General features: G+C 40.6%; 1 protein-coding gene across 5 annotated transcripts in view; it reads left to right on the top strand.

Annotated features, from left to right (window-relative positions):
• Positions 1 to 18,331, top strand: part of ADA2 (adenosine deaminase 2) — an 84,654-nt gene that overhangs the window by 36,950 nt on the left and 29,373 nt on the right. For all 5 annotated transcript variants that reach the window (XM_043967793.1, XM_043967795.1, XM_043967792.1 and 2 more), the window contains 3 exons: positions 6,033 to 6,353; positions 7,833 to 8,058; positions 8,940 to 9,150. In XM_043967793.1, the coding sequence (XP_043823728.1) occupies positions 6,041 to 6,353; positions 7,833 to 8,058; positions 8,940 to 9,150 (750 nt within the window). In that variant the 5' untranslated portion in view covers positions 6,033 to 6,040. The remainder of the gene's footprint in view (positions 1 to 6,032; positions 6,354 to 7,832; positions 8,059 to 8,939; positions 9,151 to 18,331) is intronic.

Genomic DNA, 18,331 nt, shown 5'->3' with positions numbered 1-18,331 from the left:
AACTCTTGAAGGACCCATAGGGCTCTCCCACCTTTCCCAAGCAAACCCTTTTGTTTTTCTAATGGGCCTAGTTTACCAAAGTTCCCTGGGGCAAATTAAAAGAACCCCTTCCCCACAAAACCAAACCAAAGGACCGACACTCTGAGTAACTTCCAGGACCACCACCCTTTACTCCAAGTCTCTTCCACCCCCAGGGAAGACAAGATTAGGTATGGCTGCTATCCCTGTGGTGTGAGGGGGAGAGTGAGATGACCTGAGGGATCTGGAGCTGCCCCTCACCCAAATTCCCTCAGCCACTACCAGTGGGGGATGGCCCTCCCCCAACAAGATACCCCTACAGTCAGATGATGGCCCCACTGGACCAGGACCAGGACCAGGACCAAACCCACCACACACACACACACACACACACACACACACACACACACACACATAAATGCCCAAATGCCTGCTCATCTCCTACTCAGGGAGAAAGGCATCCCAGAGAGCCACGCCTCTGCTCCATGCTCTCTTCTCATGAAATTCAGGGACCTCTCTCCTGGCTTTCCCGCCCAAAGAAAACATTATACTAAACCCCAATAACATTTTGCTCTATCCTCACAATCCTGGGAGGTAAGCTTTCATTCATAAATTCACCCAATACCCCTGCAAAAGACCTATAGCAGTGACTCCCAACCATGAGCCTAACAAACCAGAGGGCTGGCTTTTCCTTCCTCCCCATGGCAATCCCTGTTTTGATAAATTCTTACCCCCTTGGTGAGCCTGCTCCACCCTGCGTTTGCAACATCTCTGCTGAGTTCCTTGAACTCAGGAGTAGGGGGTGGCCCCCTCCGGGCTCCGACCATCGCTGGTGAAGGGCGCTGGGAGTGCTGGAACCCAGCACACTAGAGTGCCTCCTTCTCATGAGAAGAGAATAAAGCCTTTGTCACCTCGCTGCTGAGTTCCTGAGAATTATTGAGAAGAGGATGAATTTTTCCTTCACATCCACCATCTGAACTACTGAAATATCCTGCTGATGGATCTGCCTACCTCAAGCCTCCCTACTCTGGTCCGTCCTCTATTCAGCCACCAAAGTGATTTTCCTAAAGCACAAATGTGAGCATGTCAGATATGAGGTGTTGGTCTACCAGGGCTTAAACTTTTCCCACTCATGACCACTTTTCCACAAGAAAATTTCTTATTAAAAAACAATTACCACTACCAGATTGTTTTCATCACTTTGTAAAACAGTTTGAGATTTGGCATGGCTAAACCACCTTCCTTGAAATTGTTTTTTCATTGATTGCCTTGATATTTTTGTGTCCCCCCCCCCCCCCAATGAGGGTTAAGTGACTTGCCCAGGGTCATGCAGCTAGCAAGTGTCAAGTGGCTGAGGCCCTATTTGAACTCAAGTCCTTTTGAATCCAGGGCTGGTGCTTTATCCACTGTGCCACCTAGCTGCTTCCAATTCTCTTGATATTCTTTTTTTTTTTTTTTTTTGGTGAGGCAATTGGGGTTAAGTGACTTGCCCAGGGTCACACAGCTAGTAAGTGTTAAGTGTCTGAGGCCCGATCTGAACTCAGGTACTCCTGACTCCAGGGCTGGTGCTCCATCCACTGCGCCACCTAGCTGCTTCCAATTCTCTTGATATTCTTGAACTGTTGTTGTTCTTCCAGATGAATTTTGTTATTATTTTTTCTGGCTCTATAAAATAATTTTTGGTAGTTTGATTAGCATGGCACTAAAAAATTTGGGTAAAATTGTCATTTTTATTATATTGGCTCGGCCTACCCATTAGCAATTAATATTTTTCCAGTTGTTTAGATCTGACTATTTGTGTGAAAAGTGTTTTGTAACTGTGTTTTTCTAGTTCTTGGGTTTGTCTTGGCAGGCAGACTCCCAAACATTTTATATTGTTTACAGTTATTTTAAGTGGAATGTCTTTCTATCTCCTGCTGCTGGACTTTGTTGGTAATACATAGAAATGCTAATGATTTTGATGGGTTTATTTTATATTCTGCAACTTTTCTAAAGGTGTTAATTATTTAAACTAATTTTTTGGCTGATTCTCTAGCATTCTCCAAGTATACCATTGATCATGATTCTTTTTTTTTTTTTTAAGTGAGGCAATTGGGGTTAAGTGACTTGCCCAGGGTCACACAGCTAGTAAGTGTTAAGTGTCTGAGGCCGGATTTGAACTCAGGTACTCCTGACTCCAGGGCCAGTGCTCTATCCACTGTGCCACCTAGCTGCCCCGATCATGATTCTTTTTAATTGTCAATCTGACTTAAACCCCTAGGCCTAGGCTGAGAAAATTCAATTCAATTTAAAAAATATTTATTTAGCATTTACTGTGTATAGAGCACTGTGCTAGGTAGTAGAAAAATTACAAAGTTTAAATGAGAGATATGGTAGCATTTAAGAGAGACAGCCTCCATCTATAAAATTGAAGACCTTCCTCCCATTTTACATTTTATCATATCTACTTTGTAATCCACAGTAATTTTTTGGGGTGGTAAAGTGTTTACCAAAAGGATTGTGGACTTGGTGGTAAGCACCCTGTTTCTATTTTCTGGACCCCAAAAGTTTGGAGCCCTTATTGTTCTGTCACTTAATTCTGATTTTCTTGGAACTAGTGATTTGACTCAGCGATTTGGGGTTTTTGTTTTTTTTAAACTTTTCGCTCAATTCTCCTTCATCCTCCCTACATATCCCTTTGAAGGCATCTATACTTGAAGTGAAACTGAGTATACTGGGTGAAGTGAAACTTCCTCACAGGAAGTAAAATGAGCTGGTGAGCTCAGTTTGACACTGTTGAAACAGCTGTTTGGGGGAATAAGCTTGCAGTCTACACTTTCTGGAGCTGCCTTGAGGTAACTGAGGTTCTGTGGGACAGGATTCTGAGAAGCAATGGTTTAAGAAGGGCTAGTTATAACATGTAGGAGAATCCTTTTCTGTGGGGTTTCTGGAGATTAGACTACAATCCCTGCCTCCATGGATTTGTTGGGACAAGGACCTATGTAGCATAGGAGTTTGAGTGACACAGGCATAGGTAATTAGTTCTTTTTGTTTGTGTTTGTTTGAAAAAGTTTCATATTTAAAGTCAATTTCCTCTCCACCAGCACAGATTATTATGGGACTAGAAGAAATTTGTTAAGGGAGGCTGTATACCACTGTGTCCTCTCACAGTAGGCAGAAAATGCTATGATGCTGGATTACTGAGCAGATAGAACTTTGTGGGGATGCTGCTGTATTTCTAGGGTGGGGGAATCCAGAGATTGTTGGCATACTGTGTAATATCACCAGGAGAAGCAGGCATGAGACCCCTAATGAGCATAGGGGACCCAGGAAAAAGTAGACCTGGAACCTGGGGACTCCTGTCCTCTTCCATCTTTCTCAAAGACTCCTGGTCAAGTTTTGCCTTCTGGTATGCTTACAACATTGGATTTGGTGACATTCTAAACTTAATTTCCACATACCATATCTCACCTCCTCCTTTCCTTATTTTTATTGTTTCTTTAAAACTGCCATTTTATAAAAGGCTTATTGTTATTTGCATTCTTTATAACTCATCACCACCTTAAGTGAAAGGCTTACTTACTATCCACCTGCTGTTTTATAGCTTATTTCATTGTTATGATAGTCTTGTCCCTTCTCTCCCCATCACACCCTTAGCTAATTACTTACAGGCCCTAGGGCTGATATTTCAATATTTCATCATCAACAAATATTTATTTGGTGCTCTAGGGGGCCACCACTTAATTGGGCAAATAGTAACGTGTTAATTTAAAATCTAAGGTCTAGCAACTTTGAAAGGTAGGTACAAGTATTGTCCTCATTTTAACAGATGAGTGGACCAAATCTCTGAGTTTAAATAATTTACTTGTCTAGGGTCACACAGCAACTAGATAAGACATGGACATGAAAATATAGATAGCATTTAACAGAATATATTAAATATATATGTAACACTGATTATCTTGACAGTCACTTCCTGAAAGTCAGGTGTGTTACATTTCACCCCTCCCCCTGGGTTCTCTGGAATCTTAAGGCTCTTGGGAATATCTAGGATGTCTGCAAATGGCTTTGGCCCCCACCATGCTACTCCCCCAAATGAAGGGGGGTCCTTTGCACCCTCTTTGCATTTAGCCACTAACAGATTAACTTCTGCAAAGGAATATTAACTTTAAAAGGCATAATCACAAATATTCAGATTTACTCCCGGAGCATGTAGGGCATGATCTTCTTCTACCTTCTTTCACATATTCCCTTAGTTTCTGGGGAGGGGAAGCAGATTAGTTTCACAGCTTAGTTCAGTTTCTGTAGAGCAGGGCTTCTTAAACCTTTTCCACTCAGGACCCCTTTTGAACTGAGAAATTTTTACACAATGTTGGCTATATAGGTATATAAAATAGGAATACATAACCTTTTACTGTTCACAAATTTTTCGGGACCCCCACATGACCCCTGTCGTGACCCCACAGTTTAAGAACTCTAGTACAGCCCCAAACCTATCTTGGGCTCAACTCCCAGGCACCCTGGGTTTTCGGGGCTTCCTTGCTGGGCTAGATGGATTACTAGGTAGAATCCTAGCTGTAAGATCACCTTGGCTCAAACTCTTGGGTCTGGTAGGGATTACCACATGCACCTTAAATTAGGAAGGACAAAAGAAACAGACAGAATGGAGATGCATTTCTTAGAGCTGGGGTAAAAGAAAGAGGCAGAGGAAGATATCCCCCCCACCTCTTGGTTGAGTTCATGGCATCTTGCTCTGGGTGAACTGTGATCTTCAGTCTCTGGGTGCAGCAGGAAAGAGTGGGTGGGAAAAGAGAGAGACTGTCTCAGTTTAGCTGTTTTGAAAAATATAGTCCTTTCTTGCTACATAGCAAACTGAAGGGTACTACTCTCACCCACGTGGTAGGAGAATGAAGGATGCAGGTAATCTGAGCATACTCATTACATGTAGTAATTGATGCATTGATTAGGGAACCTGGACCTCAGAAGGAAAAGTGGTTCACCTAAGATGGGAGGTTACAAAAACTAAAGCCCTGAGGTTTTTTTTATAATTTTTATTTATCTATTTATTTATTTATGTTTTTATGGTGGTTTTTTTTGGTGAGGCAATTGGGGTTAAGTGACTTGCCCAAGGTCACACAGCTAGTAAATGTTAAGTGTCTGAGGCCAGATTTGAACTCAGATACCCCGGTACTCCTGAATCCAGGGCCGGTGCTTTATCCACTGCACCATCTAGCTGCCCCCAAGCCCTGAGTTTTAGCAACATGGTATAATGGGAAAAACTCTGGAAAAAAAATCCTTGGTTCTGGTTCTGGCTTTACCACTTACTAACTGTATGATCTTGGGATAGTCACTTCACTTTTGGGACATGGTTTCTTCATCTGGAGAATGGGTATTAATTATATCCACTCTTCTTCACAAAATTGTCAGAAGAATGAAATGAAATTATTAACAAAACACTTCAAGAGCTATAAAGTGCTATGCATATACAGCATTACAATTGTAGAGTCCAGGGGGCAGCTAGGTGGCGCAGTGGATATAGCACTGGCCCTGGATTCAGGAGGACCTGAGTTCAAAGCCAGCGTCAGACACTTGACACTTATTAGCTGTGTGACCCTGGGCAAGTCACTTAGCCCCCATTGCCCAGCAAAAAAACCCCACAATTGTAGAGTCCAGTGAGTTGGATGACTTCTCAAATATTTATTAGCTATTCTTTTTTATTCTTTTATCTAATTTAACTGAACTCCCTTAACTATTTCATTTTCAGTTGATCTAATTTTTTTCCTTTTTTCGGGGGGCGGGGAGGGAGGCAATTGGGGTTAAGTGATTTGCCCAGGGTCACACAGCTAGTAAGTGTTAAGTGTCTGAGGTAAGATTTGAACTCAGGTCCTCCTGAATCCAGGGCCAGTGCTCTATCCATTGCACCACCTAGCTGCCCCGATCTAATTTCTTACCTCTTGAATCATCAGATTGGTTTCAAATAATTTTGATTTACTCATAATGGGTGTTCACCCAAATCCTTCTTCTTCTTTTTCTAGGTCTCCTCATGCTGCTGACTAGCCAGACTAAATGGTCAGCCTTGCTGCTGGCCATAGTGGTCTCTCCTCTCTGCTTAGCCCTTCCCTTAGATGATGACCGGAAAGCTCTTATAATGAAAGAAAAGATGTTGCAAATTGGAGGGGAGCTGTCATTAACGGCACAAGAAGAGCTGGCCAATAAGAAACTAATGACCCTCAAAAATGAAGAGATTAAACAGGCCATGAAGAAAGGTCAATTTCCACCTAGTATGCACTTTTTCCGGGCCAAGAAGCTCATTGAAGAAAGTAAGGTGTTCCACGTCTTAAAGAAGATGCCAAAAGGTAGGGGCCTTTATCTAGGGGTAGGGTGGACTTATTTAGGGGTTAAGCTCATAAATAGGTAGGAAATCCAATCATCTGGAGAACCTGAATTTAAAACTACTAATTTGGAATTCTTTTCTCCATTATCAGTTCTTCTGAATGGAAAAGAATAGGGAGAACTGATGAATTCTGACTGCAGATAGAAGCATACTTTTTAAACTTTATTTTTCTTGGGTTTTTAGTGTATTTTCTTTTGTAACATGGCTAATCTGGAAATATGTTCTGCATGACTTTGCCTGTATAATTGATATCATATTGCTTGCCTTCTCATTGGGTGGGGAAGGGGTGAGAGGGAGGGAAAGAATTTGGAACTCAAATTAAAATTATTAAAAAATGAATGCTGAATTTTTTACATGTCATTGGGAAATATTTATTGAAATAAATAAAAACTAGAAAAAAAGAAAAGGATAGGACATAATGGGGAGCTATGTCACAAAATTATTCTGCTCCCCATGTTCTTGCCCATAGACCTGAAAAAGACAGGCTGAGGATGCAACACTCCCAAAGCCCTGCCTTTGAGAAGACTCTTGGAGGGGCAGCTAGGTGGCGCAGTGGATAAAGCACCGGCCCTGGATTCAGGAAGACCTGAGTTCAAATCCGGCCTCAGACACTTGACACTTACTAGCTGTGTGACCCTGGGCAAGTCACTTAACCCTCATTGCCCTGGAAAAAAAAAAAAAAAAGAGAAGACTCTTGGAGCCTTAGAAGTATGAGGTTGCAGCCTTTGGACCCAGATGAACTTCTGGGACAAAGTGGACTGGAAAAATGTCTGGCCAAACAGGTTTCCAGGGACAGACTGCCAGTATTATTTTTTTCTTATCTCCGGAAACTCTCCCCGAAAGGGTAGTGTCTCTGTGGAGCCTTTCTCTCACTGATGACATAAATAAGGGCTTCCTGAGAGATGAGGGAGCCACCTTAAGACAAATCACTCTAAAGTGAGTCTTGGCCATAGTTTGATGATCTGGAGCTTGCCAAAACACAGGGGAGATGCTCCAAAGCTCAACTTGGCTAGTTGCTTGGAAAGTAAGCCTACCTCGCTGTCATTCCTTCCTGGACTAGACAAAGTCAGGTTTAGAAGACTCTAGAGAGGGGCAGCTGGATGGTGCAGTGGATAGAGCGCCAGCCCTGGATTCAGGAGGACCTGAGTTCAAATCCGGACTCCAACACTTAACACTTACTAGCTATGTGACCCTGCCCAAGTCACTTAACCCCAATTGCCTCACTTAAAAAAAAAAAGAAGACTCTAGAGAGAACAAATAGAGCTTTGATAGATTAGTTAAGTAAGGACCTAGAACTAAAGCCAGAAATTCCCATTAAAGTTTGGATCCAAGGAAACTTGGCCAGAATGGGCATTCCTATGCATGAGTAACATGATCATCTACTCTCCATTTAGGTGAGATATTACCTATGGACTGTAATCTGTAATTTCTCCTCTCTCAGGAGCTGCTTTACACCTCCATGATTTTGGCATACTAAGTGTTGATTGGTTGGTGAAGAATGTCACCTACAGACCCCACTGCCACATCTGTTTCACTCCACTCAGCAATCTGAAGTTCATATTTGCTGACCGTGCCCCTCCAACTCCAAAGCCAGAGGACTGTTCCGAGTGGATTTTGCTATCAAAGTATAGGGGAGAGCTGCAAAATGTCACTGAGTTTGACAACAGGTGAGTTGTCTGACATTTATATTGAGTTGTAACGTTTACAAAGTGAGGCAACCACAACCAGAGTTACTGTGAGGCTCAAAAAGATTGTAATCTGCTGAATATTCGTTTTACAGCTAGTAAGGATCTAAGATGGACTGCCTCTCAACTTTAGAGCTGAATTTAGTTAGCTAGTCAAAAAAGCATTCATTTAGAGCCTTGTAGGTAGATAACGTGGGATATCTAATGTATCTCACCTCAAGCAATTTCCCTACACAAAAACCTGTAACATCAATCTTTTCTAGTGCATTTATGACATGATTTGAAAATCAAAATAAAATAGTAATCAGTAGTCTGGAAATTCAATCCAATTTGATTTGGAAATAAGATAATTTTTTAGGAACATGCTTACAGCATAAAGTAAGTTTTATCCCTATGTTTTGTGAGAGGATGCTAAAGAAATCATTTCAGTCTTAAATTTCCTGTCATATAATTGGGGGCCAAACACATTTTTTACAAACCTTCTGTGGAACATTATTACGCAACTCTCCAGTAGAGTCAAAATAACTTGTAAAAGAGCTTGAATAAAATGCCTATGTCCTGAGAGGATGTGGAATGGGAAAGGACAGAGTATAAGACCCTAAATTTCCCTGGTTAAAGGGAAACCTCCACTACTTTTGATTCTGAATCTTTCAGACATTTCTGAGAATTCTGGGAAATAGATTCCTAGGAAGGGAAACTGTGACTCTTCTCTCACTTAACTCTGCCTTCCCCTCACTGAAAAGATAGATTTCTCTGGGCCCGTGCAAGATACATGTAGATATGGCTCCAACATTGTACCATCTCACAAGGAAATTCAGCAGCCTCTTTCCCTGAAGTTTCTCCCTGCCATTGCTTCATGACAGCTTGCTGCAAAACTTCACCCTAGTGCTGGATAACCCTGAGACAGCATACTCAGATCAAGCCGTCATCTGGGCAAGGTTTGAAAACATCTTTGGCTCTATTGAGGGGCTTGTCCATTATGCGCCGGTGTTTAGAGAGTACTTCGCTAGAGGTCTGGAGGAGTTCTATGAGGACAATGTGCAGTACTTGGAGCTAAGAGCCACTCTGTACCCGGTAAGTCTGCCATCTTTCTTCCTCATCGTTCTCATCCCTCTCCTTGCCTGCTCTTTCTACAGGCTTGGTTCTCAAGTTTCCCCTTGGAATCTTCGTTGGCTCCTTATTCTGCTTCCTTAAGAATTGGGTGAAGGACTCTTGGGTCTAACTCTTGGGTCCAGCAAAACCCCACATCAGGCAGAATTGTGTAACATGAAATTTCTCTTCACTGTCCTACTTCTCCTTTACGGGCCACTTTCTTTCTGAGTGACCTCTTTTCCTTCCTGCTCTTCAAGAGGCCTAGAGCCCCTGTACAGTTTCTTTGCTGCCCAGAGTCTTTTCCCAGGAGCCCAGACAAGCCTTCTGATCTAGAGACCTTTCTTTACTGTCAAAGGTAGATTTCCACTGTTCTTTCTTTGGGCCATGAAATGTATTAGGTGGCAGCTAGATAATCTGATGAACTAATTTGTATCAACATATTGATGGGTCCCAATGAATCAGTATATCACACCTCCCAGAAAACACATTTATATTTTTGCTTGGGCCTTCTAGAGGATTAGTGTCTTATTTATTTATTTGTTTGTTTGTTTATTTTTTGCTGGGCAATGGGGGTTAAGTGACTTGCCCAGGGTCACACAGCTAGTAAGTGTTAAGTGTCTGAGGTTGGATTTGAACTCAGGTACTCCTGAATCCAGGGCCGGTGTTCTATCCACTGCACCACCTAGCTGCCCTGGATTAGTGTCTTAATTCTGTTAGTAATATGATATGGAACAGTATGTGAGGAGACATAGGAGTGGGGAAAAGATGGGCATTAAAAAACAGACTTCAAATAGGATAAGCTTTTCTGATCCTGCCAAGTGTGGGGAGAGAGAATATGAATTTATAGAAGACTTTCGTTTTACCAAGCAGTTTAGGATTCTTTCAGTCATATGGGGCTAGGCCATTGAGCCTAACCTGCTATGGGCTTGGAGCTAAAGCTTTGAGGAGCAACAGTACTACCTTCATGAGTGATGTTGATAATAATATTTGTTATTCTTATCCTTTTTATACTTTTCTATGGAATTCAGATGGAAGTAGTGATGGGACAAATTGTTATTATTCTTTGATGTTAATATCATATTTAACAGGTACATAAAATAATTGCTTTTTAAAAAAATAATTGCTTTTTCCAGTTAAATACAGGCAGCTAGGTGTCTCAGTGGATAGACTGCTGGGCCTAGAATCAGGAAGACCTGAGTTCAAATTGAGCCTCAAACAATTATTACCTGTGTGACCCTGGGCAAGTCTCTTAACCATGTTTGCCTCAGTTTTCTCATCTGCAAAATGAGCTGAAGAAGGAAATGGCAAACCTTTCCAGTATCTTTACCAAGAAAACCCCAAAGGGGATCATGAAGAGTTGGACATGACTGGAAAATGACTAAACAACAATAATTAAATACAAGTATTAGGGTGGAACAATCCCAGTAGCAAACAGAATGTTAGAAGTGGTCCTGATGCTGCACCCTGTTAGTCAGTTTGACATTGGGATGAAATGAGGCACGCATAAGTTATGCCAGGAAGTTCATCATTGGAAAAACTTTGTTATCCTGCAAAATCCAATTAGTCTTGGTCTCAAGACTTTATCACTATCCTCTGCCCCTCTGTTTGTAGATTGGGCCATGAACTCCCAGACCTCTATGTAAGGACAGAGCTCAGCACAGATATCTCCTTAACATCTTGGCCCTTAGGCCATGTTATTTCTTCCTCATGTGTTGGGGACTGTGTTTCAGGGAGGACCTTGGAAAATATTGGTCCTATCACACAGGATGAGTGTAAAGAAATATACCTCATTCTGTTCCCATATGATTTTGTTTCTTCTGTTTCTGTCTCTATATTTTGAAAAATTTTTGTTCCATAAATGTAGAAGCAGTCAGGTGGTGCTTTGGGGAAAATCACTGATTTAGAATCTAAAAGGAAATAAGTTCAAATCCAATTTCAGACACTTATTAATTGTGTGATTCTGGAAAAGTCACTTAATCTTTCTCACCTACAGTTTCCTTATCTGTAAAGTGGGGAGAATGATAGCAACTACTTTGCAGTGCTATTGTGATGATAAAATGAGATAATATATATACAGCACTCTGAAATTTAAAACGATATTTAAGTGCTAGCTGTTATTATGTATTTGGTATGAAGACATCTATCAGCCAATCAATAAGTATTTTAACTGTGCCAGGCACTGTCCTAAGTGCTAGAAAAAGCATCAAAGGTATATTAGAGAAGAGCACATTTGTGGCATGGTGGACTGGAATCTTGCAAAATCTGCCACTTAAGCTCAATCTTGAAGTAATCAAGGGACTCTAAGAGGCAAAGATGAAGAAGGAGAGCATCAGCCAGTGCAAAGGTTCAGCACCGAATGATTAAGAGGAGCAAGCAGGTCACTATGGTTGGAGCATAGAGAGCCTGGAGGGGAGTAATATGTGAGAAGACTGAAAAGAGAAGGCCTGAAGATGTTGAAATGCCAAAGGGAGGGTTTTAAAGGTTATAGGGGGGGCAGCTAGATGGCACAGTGGATAGAGCACCGGCCCTGGAGTCAGGAGTACCTGAGTTCAAATCCGGCCTCAGACACTTAATACTTACTAGCTGTGTGACCCTAGGCAAGTCACTTAACCCCAATTGCCTCACTAAAAAAAAAAAAAAAGGTTATAGGGGACCACTGGGATTTATTGAGTATGAGGATGGTGATCTGATCAGGCTTCTTTTGAGAAAATCAACTGGGTGGGGGGCAACTAGGTGGCGCAGTGGATAGAGCACTGTTGGTCCTGGATTCAGGAGGACCTGAGTTCAAATCCAGCCACAGACACTTGACACTTACTAGCTGTGTGATCCTGGGCAAGTCACTTAACCCTCATTACCCTGCCCCCCCCTCCCCAAATCAACTGAGTGAAAGAGGAACAGAAATCAGCAATAGGCTGTTGAAGTTTCCAAGTTAGGTAGTCTGGTGAAGAGTATAAAGGAGCCCAGTTTTACCTTGTCAAGGATATAAATGGAGCACTAGATTGAATGATGACCAAAACCTCCGAAGAGAAACTTTATTGAGCTCCTTCGACCAAGGACTGAACAAAAAGAAGATACAGATGCTTGAAGAAGGGTCTTGCATAAGAAACAGATTAGAAAGCTACCATAGTGTCTCCCTTCCTCCACCTCTCACCCCAATAGCCTAACTGGGCAAACCCCAAGGAGGGGTCTTGACCAAGGAAGCCCAGGGGAATAGAAAAGGCAGCACCTTGGCTGGAAAATCAAGGGGTGGGATAAAAAAGCCCCAGAAGACAAAGGAAGCAGGATATATGTACTAGGAAACTAGGGGAATAGAAGATGACCCAGTTTCTTGGTCATGGAAATACAACCACAGAGCTCTCTGCCTAGAAACGCTGAAGCATGCAATTGAACACTGAGCACAGATATACCAAAGGAAGTGGAAGCCAGCAGCAGAAACCCAGGGAGTGATTTCAAAACTAGAAAGGACTTGATCACCCAATCTAGGAGTGTGGAATAGGTTGGAACCTGAATCTGGCATCAACTCTCAAATGAAAAACTAAGGCTGGAAATATTGGTATAAAAAGAACCACTGAACACTATGAAGAAATATTTTGGGTCAAGAATCATTCAAGAGGAAAACTCAGGAGAAGAGAATAATACTATAGCATGAGGAAAGAAAATGTCTTGATTGCAAAGGCTGCAAGAGTACCTGGAAAAAATGAAGCAGGAGAGTATAAGCTAAACAAAAGCTATAGAGGAAAGACTTGGAAGGAGAATTATTGCTTAGAATGGAAGTGGCAAACTTTCCCTAAGAGCTATTATCCCTGAAAATTAGAATGAATTAAAGAGAAATCAATAATTCCATGAGAAAATAAGAAGTATAAAGATTGAAAAAGAAAGTAGAGGAAAATCTAAAGTATATAGTAGTAGAAACAACCAACCTGGAATACATGTCAAGGAGAAATAATGTAAGAATCACTGGACTACCTAAAAATTATGACCAAAGAAAAAGCCTAGGTGTCATATTTCAAGAAATCATAAATGGTAATGGTTATTGTCATTTAAAATATTTTAGCAGAGTAGACTGAACTGTCTTCTTAAAATCATCATCCTGAGTGAGATGAGCAGAACCAGAAGAACATTGTACACAGTATCATCAACATTGAGTGTTGGGGGCAGCTAGATGGCATAGTGGTTAAAGCACCGGCCCTGAATTCAGGAGTACCTGAGTTCAAATCCGGCCTCAGACACTTGACACTTACTAGCTGTGTGACCCTGGGCAAGTCACTTAACCCCCATTGCCTGCAAAAAACAAACAAAAAAACAAAAACAAAAAACAAAAAAAATTGAGTGTTGATCTACTGTGATGGACTATATTCTTCTCACCAATGCAATGGCACAGAAGAGTTCCAAGGAACTCGTGATAGAAGAGGATCTCCAAATCCAAGAAAAAAAAAAAGAACTGCGGAGTATAGATGCTGAATGAACCATACTATTTCTTTTGTTTTTGATGCTGTTGTTTTTTTCTATTTTGAGGTTTTTCATCATTGCTCTGATTTTTTCTCTTATAACATGACTAATGCAGAAATAGGATTAATGTTATTATGTGTGTATATATATATAACCTATATCAGATTACCTGCTGTCTAGGGGAGGGGGAGGGAGGGGAGGGAGGGAGAAAAATCTGAAATCATAAAGCTTGTATAAATAAAAGTTGAGAACTATCTTTACATGTAATAGAAAAAAATAAAATACTGTATTAATTTTAAAAAAAGAAACAATAAGCAGATGGATTTCAGAAAAACCTGGAAAGATTTACATGAATTGATACTGATTGAAATGAGCAGAACCAAGAGAACATTGAGCATAGTACCAACAACATTGTGTGATGATCAACTGTGATAGACTTGGCTCTTCTCAGCAATGTAATGATCCAAGACAGTGCCAAAAGACTTATGGTGGAAAATGTTCTACACATTCTGAAAAAAAGAACTATGGAGTCTGAATGTAGATTGAAGCATACTATTTGCACTTTTGTTGTTGCTTTGTTCTTGTTTATTTTTTCTTTTGTTTTTTTCCTTTTGTTCTGATTAATGTGGAAATATGTTTAACATGATTGTAATGTATAACCTATATCAAATTGTTTACTGGCTGCAGGAGGGGGGAAGAAAGGGAGGGTGGGAGAAAAATTTGGAACTCAAAAATATGTTTACATATAATTGAAAAAAATTAAAATAAATAATTAAAATTTTTTTTTTAAATCATCATCCATATCATGGCAGGGGCAGAGATCTTTATCCACATCTCAATTAATTTGCATACTTACATTCTCACACAATGAAAGCTGGATGACCTCAGTTTTATCTAAAATCAGTAATGCTTTAAAAGGTATATTGTTTCCTTGCAATATATTTCAACAGCTGGGCTAAAAAACAGCTTGAAAATCAGTTATTGAAAACTTAATCACCCATGCTTTCTTATTTGATCACCAAAAAGCAAGAAGCAATCAATGTTTTTTAGAGCATGAGGATTTCAAGGCTAATAAACAAGCATTGGTTTAATATGAAATCCCATTCTTCATTGTCTTCCTTAGAAATGGAAGCTCTAAAGGCATCTTTTTCCAGAATAAGCCTATTTCATTCACATTAAAAATTTGTCCACTTTCTCAGAATATTTTCTTCAAAACATCAGGATATTTAACTGCTGCACCCTCCTCTACACTGACTTGCTCTCCCATAATCTTAACATTATGCAATTGAACTCAATTTTAATTTTTTTGGGGGGTGGGACAATGAGGGTTAAGTGACTTGCACAGAGTCACACAGCTAGTGTCAAGTGTCTGAGGCCAGATTTGAACTCAGGTCCTCCTGAATCCAAGGCTGGTACTTTATCCACTGTGCTACCTAGCTGCCCCTCAATTTTAATTTTTTGTCTTTGTTTTTGTTTGTTTTTTTTTTTAGTGAGACAATTGGAGTTAAGTGACTTGCCCAGGGTCACACAGCTAGTAAGTGTTAAGTGTCTGAGGCCGGATTTGAACTCAGGTACTCCTGAATCCAAGGCTGGTGCTCTATCCACTGCGCCACCTAGCTGCCCCTTAATTTTTAAAAATAATAAACATTTTTATTTAAAGTTTTGAATTCCAAATTCTGTCCCTCCCTCCCTTCCTCCTCTCCCCCTTCTCTGAGGGTGTAAGCAATCAGATATAGGTTAAACATGTGCAATTATGTAAAACATTACCATATTAGTCATTTTGTACAAGAAAACTTGAATAAAAAAAATGAAAGAAAGTGAAAAATAGCATGTTTCAGTCTGTGTTCAGTCAATATCAGTTCTTTCTTCGGAGGTGGATAGTATGCTTCATCATTAGTCTTTTGGGATTGTCTTGGATCATTGTATTGCTGAGAATAGTTAAGTCATTCACAGTTCTTCATCAAACAATATTGATGTCACTGTACACAATGTTCTCCTGGTTCTGATCACTTCACTATACATCAGTTCATATAAGTCTTTCCAGGCCTTTCTGAAATCATCCTGTTTGTCACTTCTTATAGCACAATAATATTCCATCACCATCATATACTACAGCTTATTTAGCTAGTCCCCAATTGATGGGCCTTCCTTTGATGTCCAGTTCTTAGCCACCACAAAAAGAGTCTGCTAGAAATATTTTTGTACAAATGGATCTTTTTCTCTTTTTTGGGAGGTCTTTGGGATATGAACCTAGCAGTGGTATTGCTGGATCAAAGGGTTTATACCCCACAGATTTATACCTCTTTGGGCATAATTCTAAATTGCTCTCCAGAATGGTTGGATACTAAACCCAGTTTTTAAAGCAATTGAACCAACCAAAGTTTTCAGTAAAAGTTTCTTTATTATGCACTTCATTTATATTTTCTTTCCTTGCCTTAAAATTTTTTTTTCTGAATGGTTGCTCAGCTAAGAGTAATGCATTTTTTTTGTTTTGTTTTGTTTTGTTTTGTTTTTGTTTTGTGGGGCAATGAGGGTTAAGTGCTTTGCCCAGGGTCACACAGCTAGTAAGTGTCAAGTGTCTGAGGCCATATTTGAACTCAGGTCCTCCTGAATCCAAGGTGGTGCTTTATCCACTGCGCCACCTAGCTGCCCCCGAGTAATGCATTTTTAATTGGAAACATCATACAGATAAAAGACGCTGTTTTTTATCATTGTAACATGGTAGTTCTATGTAGTTTGTAAACCACAGAAAGCCGATGTAATTGTCTTTTTCTTTTACTTTACTTGTGTGTTTTATATTCCATACTTAAGATTCACCTTGCATCCTATTTTTTTTTTAGCAACAAACTTTTATTTTATTTTTTCCAGTTACATGTAAGGGTAGTTTTCAACATTCATTTTCATAAGATTTAGAGTTCCAAATTTTTCTCCCTCCCTCCCTCCCTTTCTTTCCCCCTCCACAAGATCGCAACCAGGTTATATGTGTACAATCCACAAGTGTTCTTTTTATCAGTTCTTTCTATGGAGATGCATAGTAAGCTTCCCCATTAGTTCCTTGGAATTGTCTTGGATCATTGCATTGCTGAGAGTAGTTAAGTCATTCACAATTGCTCATTGAACAATACTGCTGTCACTATGCACAATGTCCTCCCAGCTCTGCTCGATGTTCATTTGTCTTTCCAGGTTTTTCTGGGATCATCCTGTTTGTCATTTCCTGTAGCACAAGACCATTCCACTACAATCATATAGCACAGCTTTTTCCATCATTCCTCAATTGATGGACATTCCCTTGATTCTCGATTCTTAGCCTCCACCAAGAGTTGCTATAAATATTTTTTGTACAATTTTCCTCCCTTTTCTCTTTTTCATGATTACTATTGTTAACTGTTTTCCTTCCATCCTATTCCCTTCCCCATGATATTTATTCTATTATCCCTCTTCTTTCATCCTATCACTCTTCAAAAGGGATTTGCTTCTGTCCATCCCCTCCCCCACTCTACCCTTCCTTCTTTTGCCCCTCTCTCTTTTTTTTTTTTTTGTGGTTTTTGTTGTTTGTTTTTGGGTTTTTTTGTGAGGTAATTGGGGTTAAGTGACTTGCCTAGGGTCACTTACTAGCTGTGTAAGTGTTAAGTGTCTGAGGCTGGATTTGAACTCAGGTCCTCCTGACTCCATAGCTGGTGCTCTATCCACTGTGCCACCTAGCTGCCCCCCTGCCCCTCTCTCTTTATCCCCTTCCCCGCCTATTTTCCTGAAGGGTTAGAGAGATTACTCCACCCAATTGAGTGTGTACATTATTCCCACCTTGAGCCAATTCTAATGAGATTGAGGTCTTTGAGCCAATTCTGATAAGTGTTAGGCTCATTTACTGCCCAGATTAAATAGATTACTCCACCCAGTTGGGTACTCTGATGAGTTTAAGGTCTTTGAGCCTTTTTGGATGAGTGTAAAATTCATTTACTGCCCTGCTCCTTTCCCATCCCTCTTTTTTTTTTTTTTATGGGGCTATGGGGGTTAAATGACTTGCCCAGGGTCACACAGCTAGTAAGTGTCAAATGTCTGAGGCCAGATTTGAACTCAGGTACTCCTGAATCCAGGGCCAGTGCTTTATCCACTGCGCCACCTAGCTGCCCCCATCCTCTCCCATCTCTTCCCCCACACCATAAGGCTTTTCCTGTTTCTTTCATGTAGGATTTCACCTCTGCTCTTCCCCCTCCCCCAGTACATTCCTTTCACCCCTCAATTTAACCTTAAAGATATCATCGCCTAGCTAGGTGACACAGTGGACAAAGCATCACCCCTGGACCCAGGGGGATGCCAACCAAAACCTGGCCTCAGACACAAAACAGTTGCCCACTATACGACACCAGGTATGTCCCCCAGCTCCAATTTTTTATGGTTCTCTAGGGTCTTGTATTTGAAAGTCAAATTTGCCACTCAGTTCAGGTCTTTTCATCAAAAATATCTGAAAGTCTTTTTCATTAAAGTCCCATTTTTTCCACTGAAAGATTATGCTGAGTTTTGCTGGCTAGGTGATTCTTGGTTGTAATCCCATTTCCTTTGCCCTCTGGAATATCATATTCCACCCGCTCTGGTCCTTTAATGTAGAAGCTGCTAGATCTTGCGCTATCCTGACTGGGGCTCCACAGTACTTGAATTCTTTCTTTTTGGCAGCTTGTAATATTTTCTCCTTGACCTGAGAGCTCTAGAATTTGGC

This window comes from Dromiciops gliroides, chromosome 5 (genome assembly GCF_019393635.1).
Source record: "Dromiciops gliroides isolate mDroGli1 chromosome 5, mDroGli1.pri, whole genome shotgun sequence".
Classification (NCBI taxonomy): Eukaryota; Metazoa; Chordata; class Mammalia; order Microbiotheria; family Microbiotheriidae; genus Dromiciops; species Dromiciops gliroides.
The sequence above is the reverse complement of the archived record's forward strand: the minus strand, read 5'-3'. Positions and strand labels throughout refer to the sequence as shown.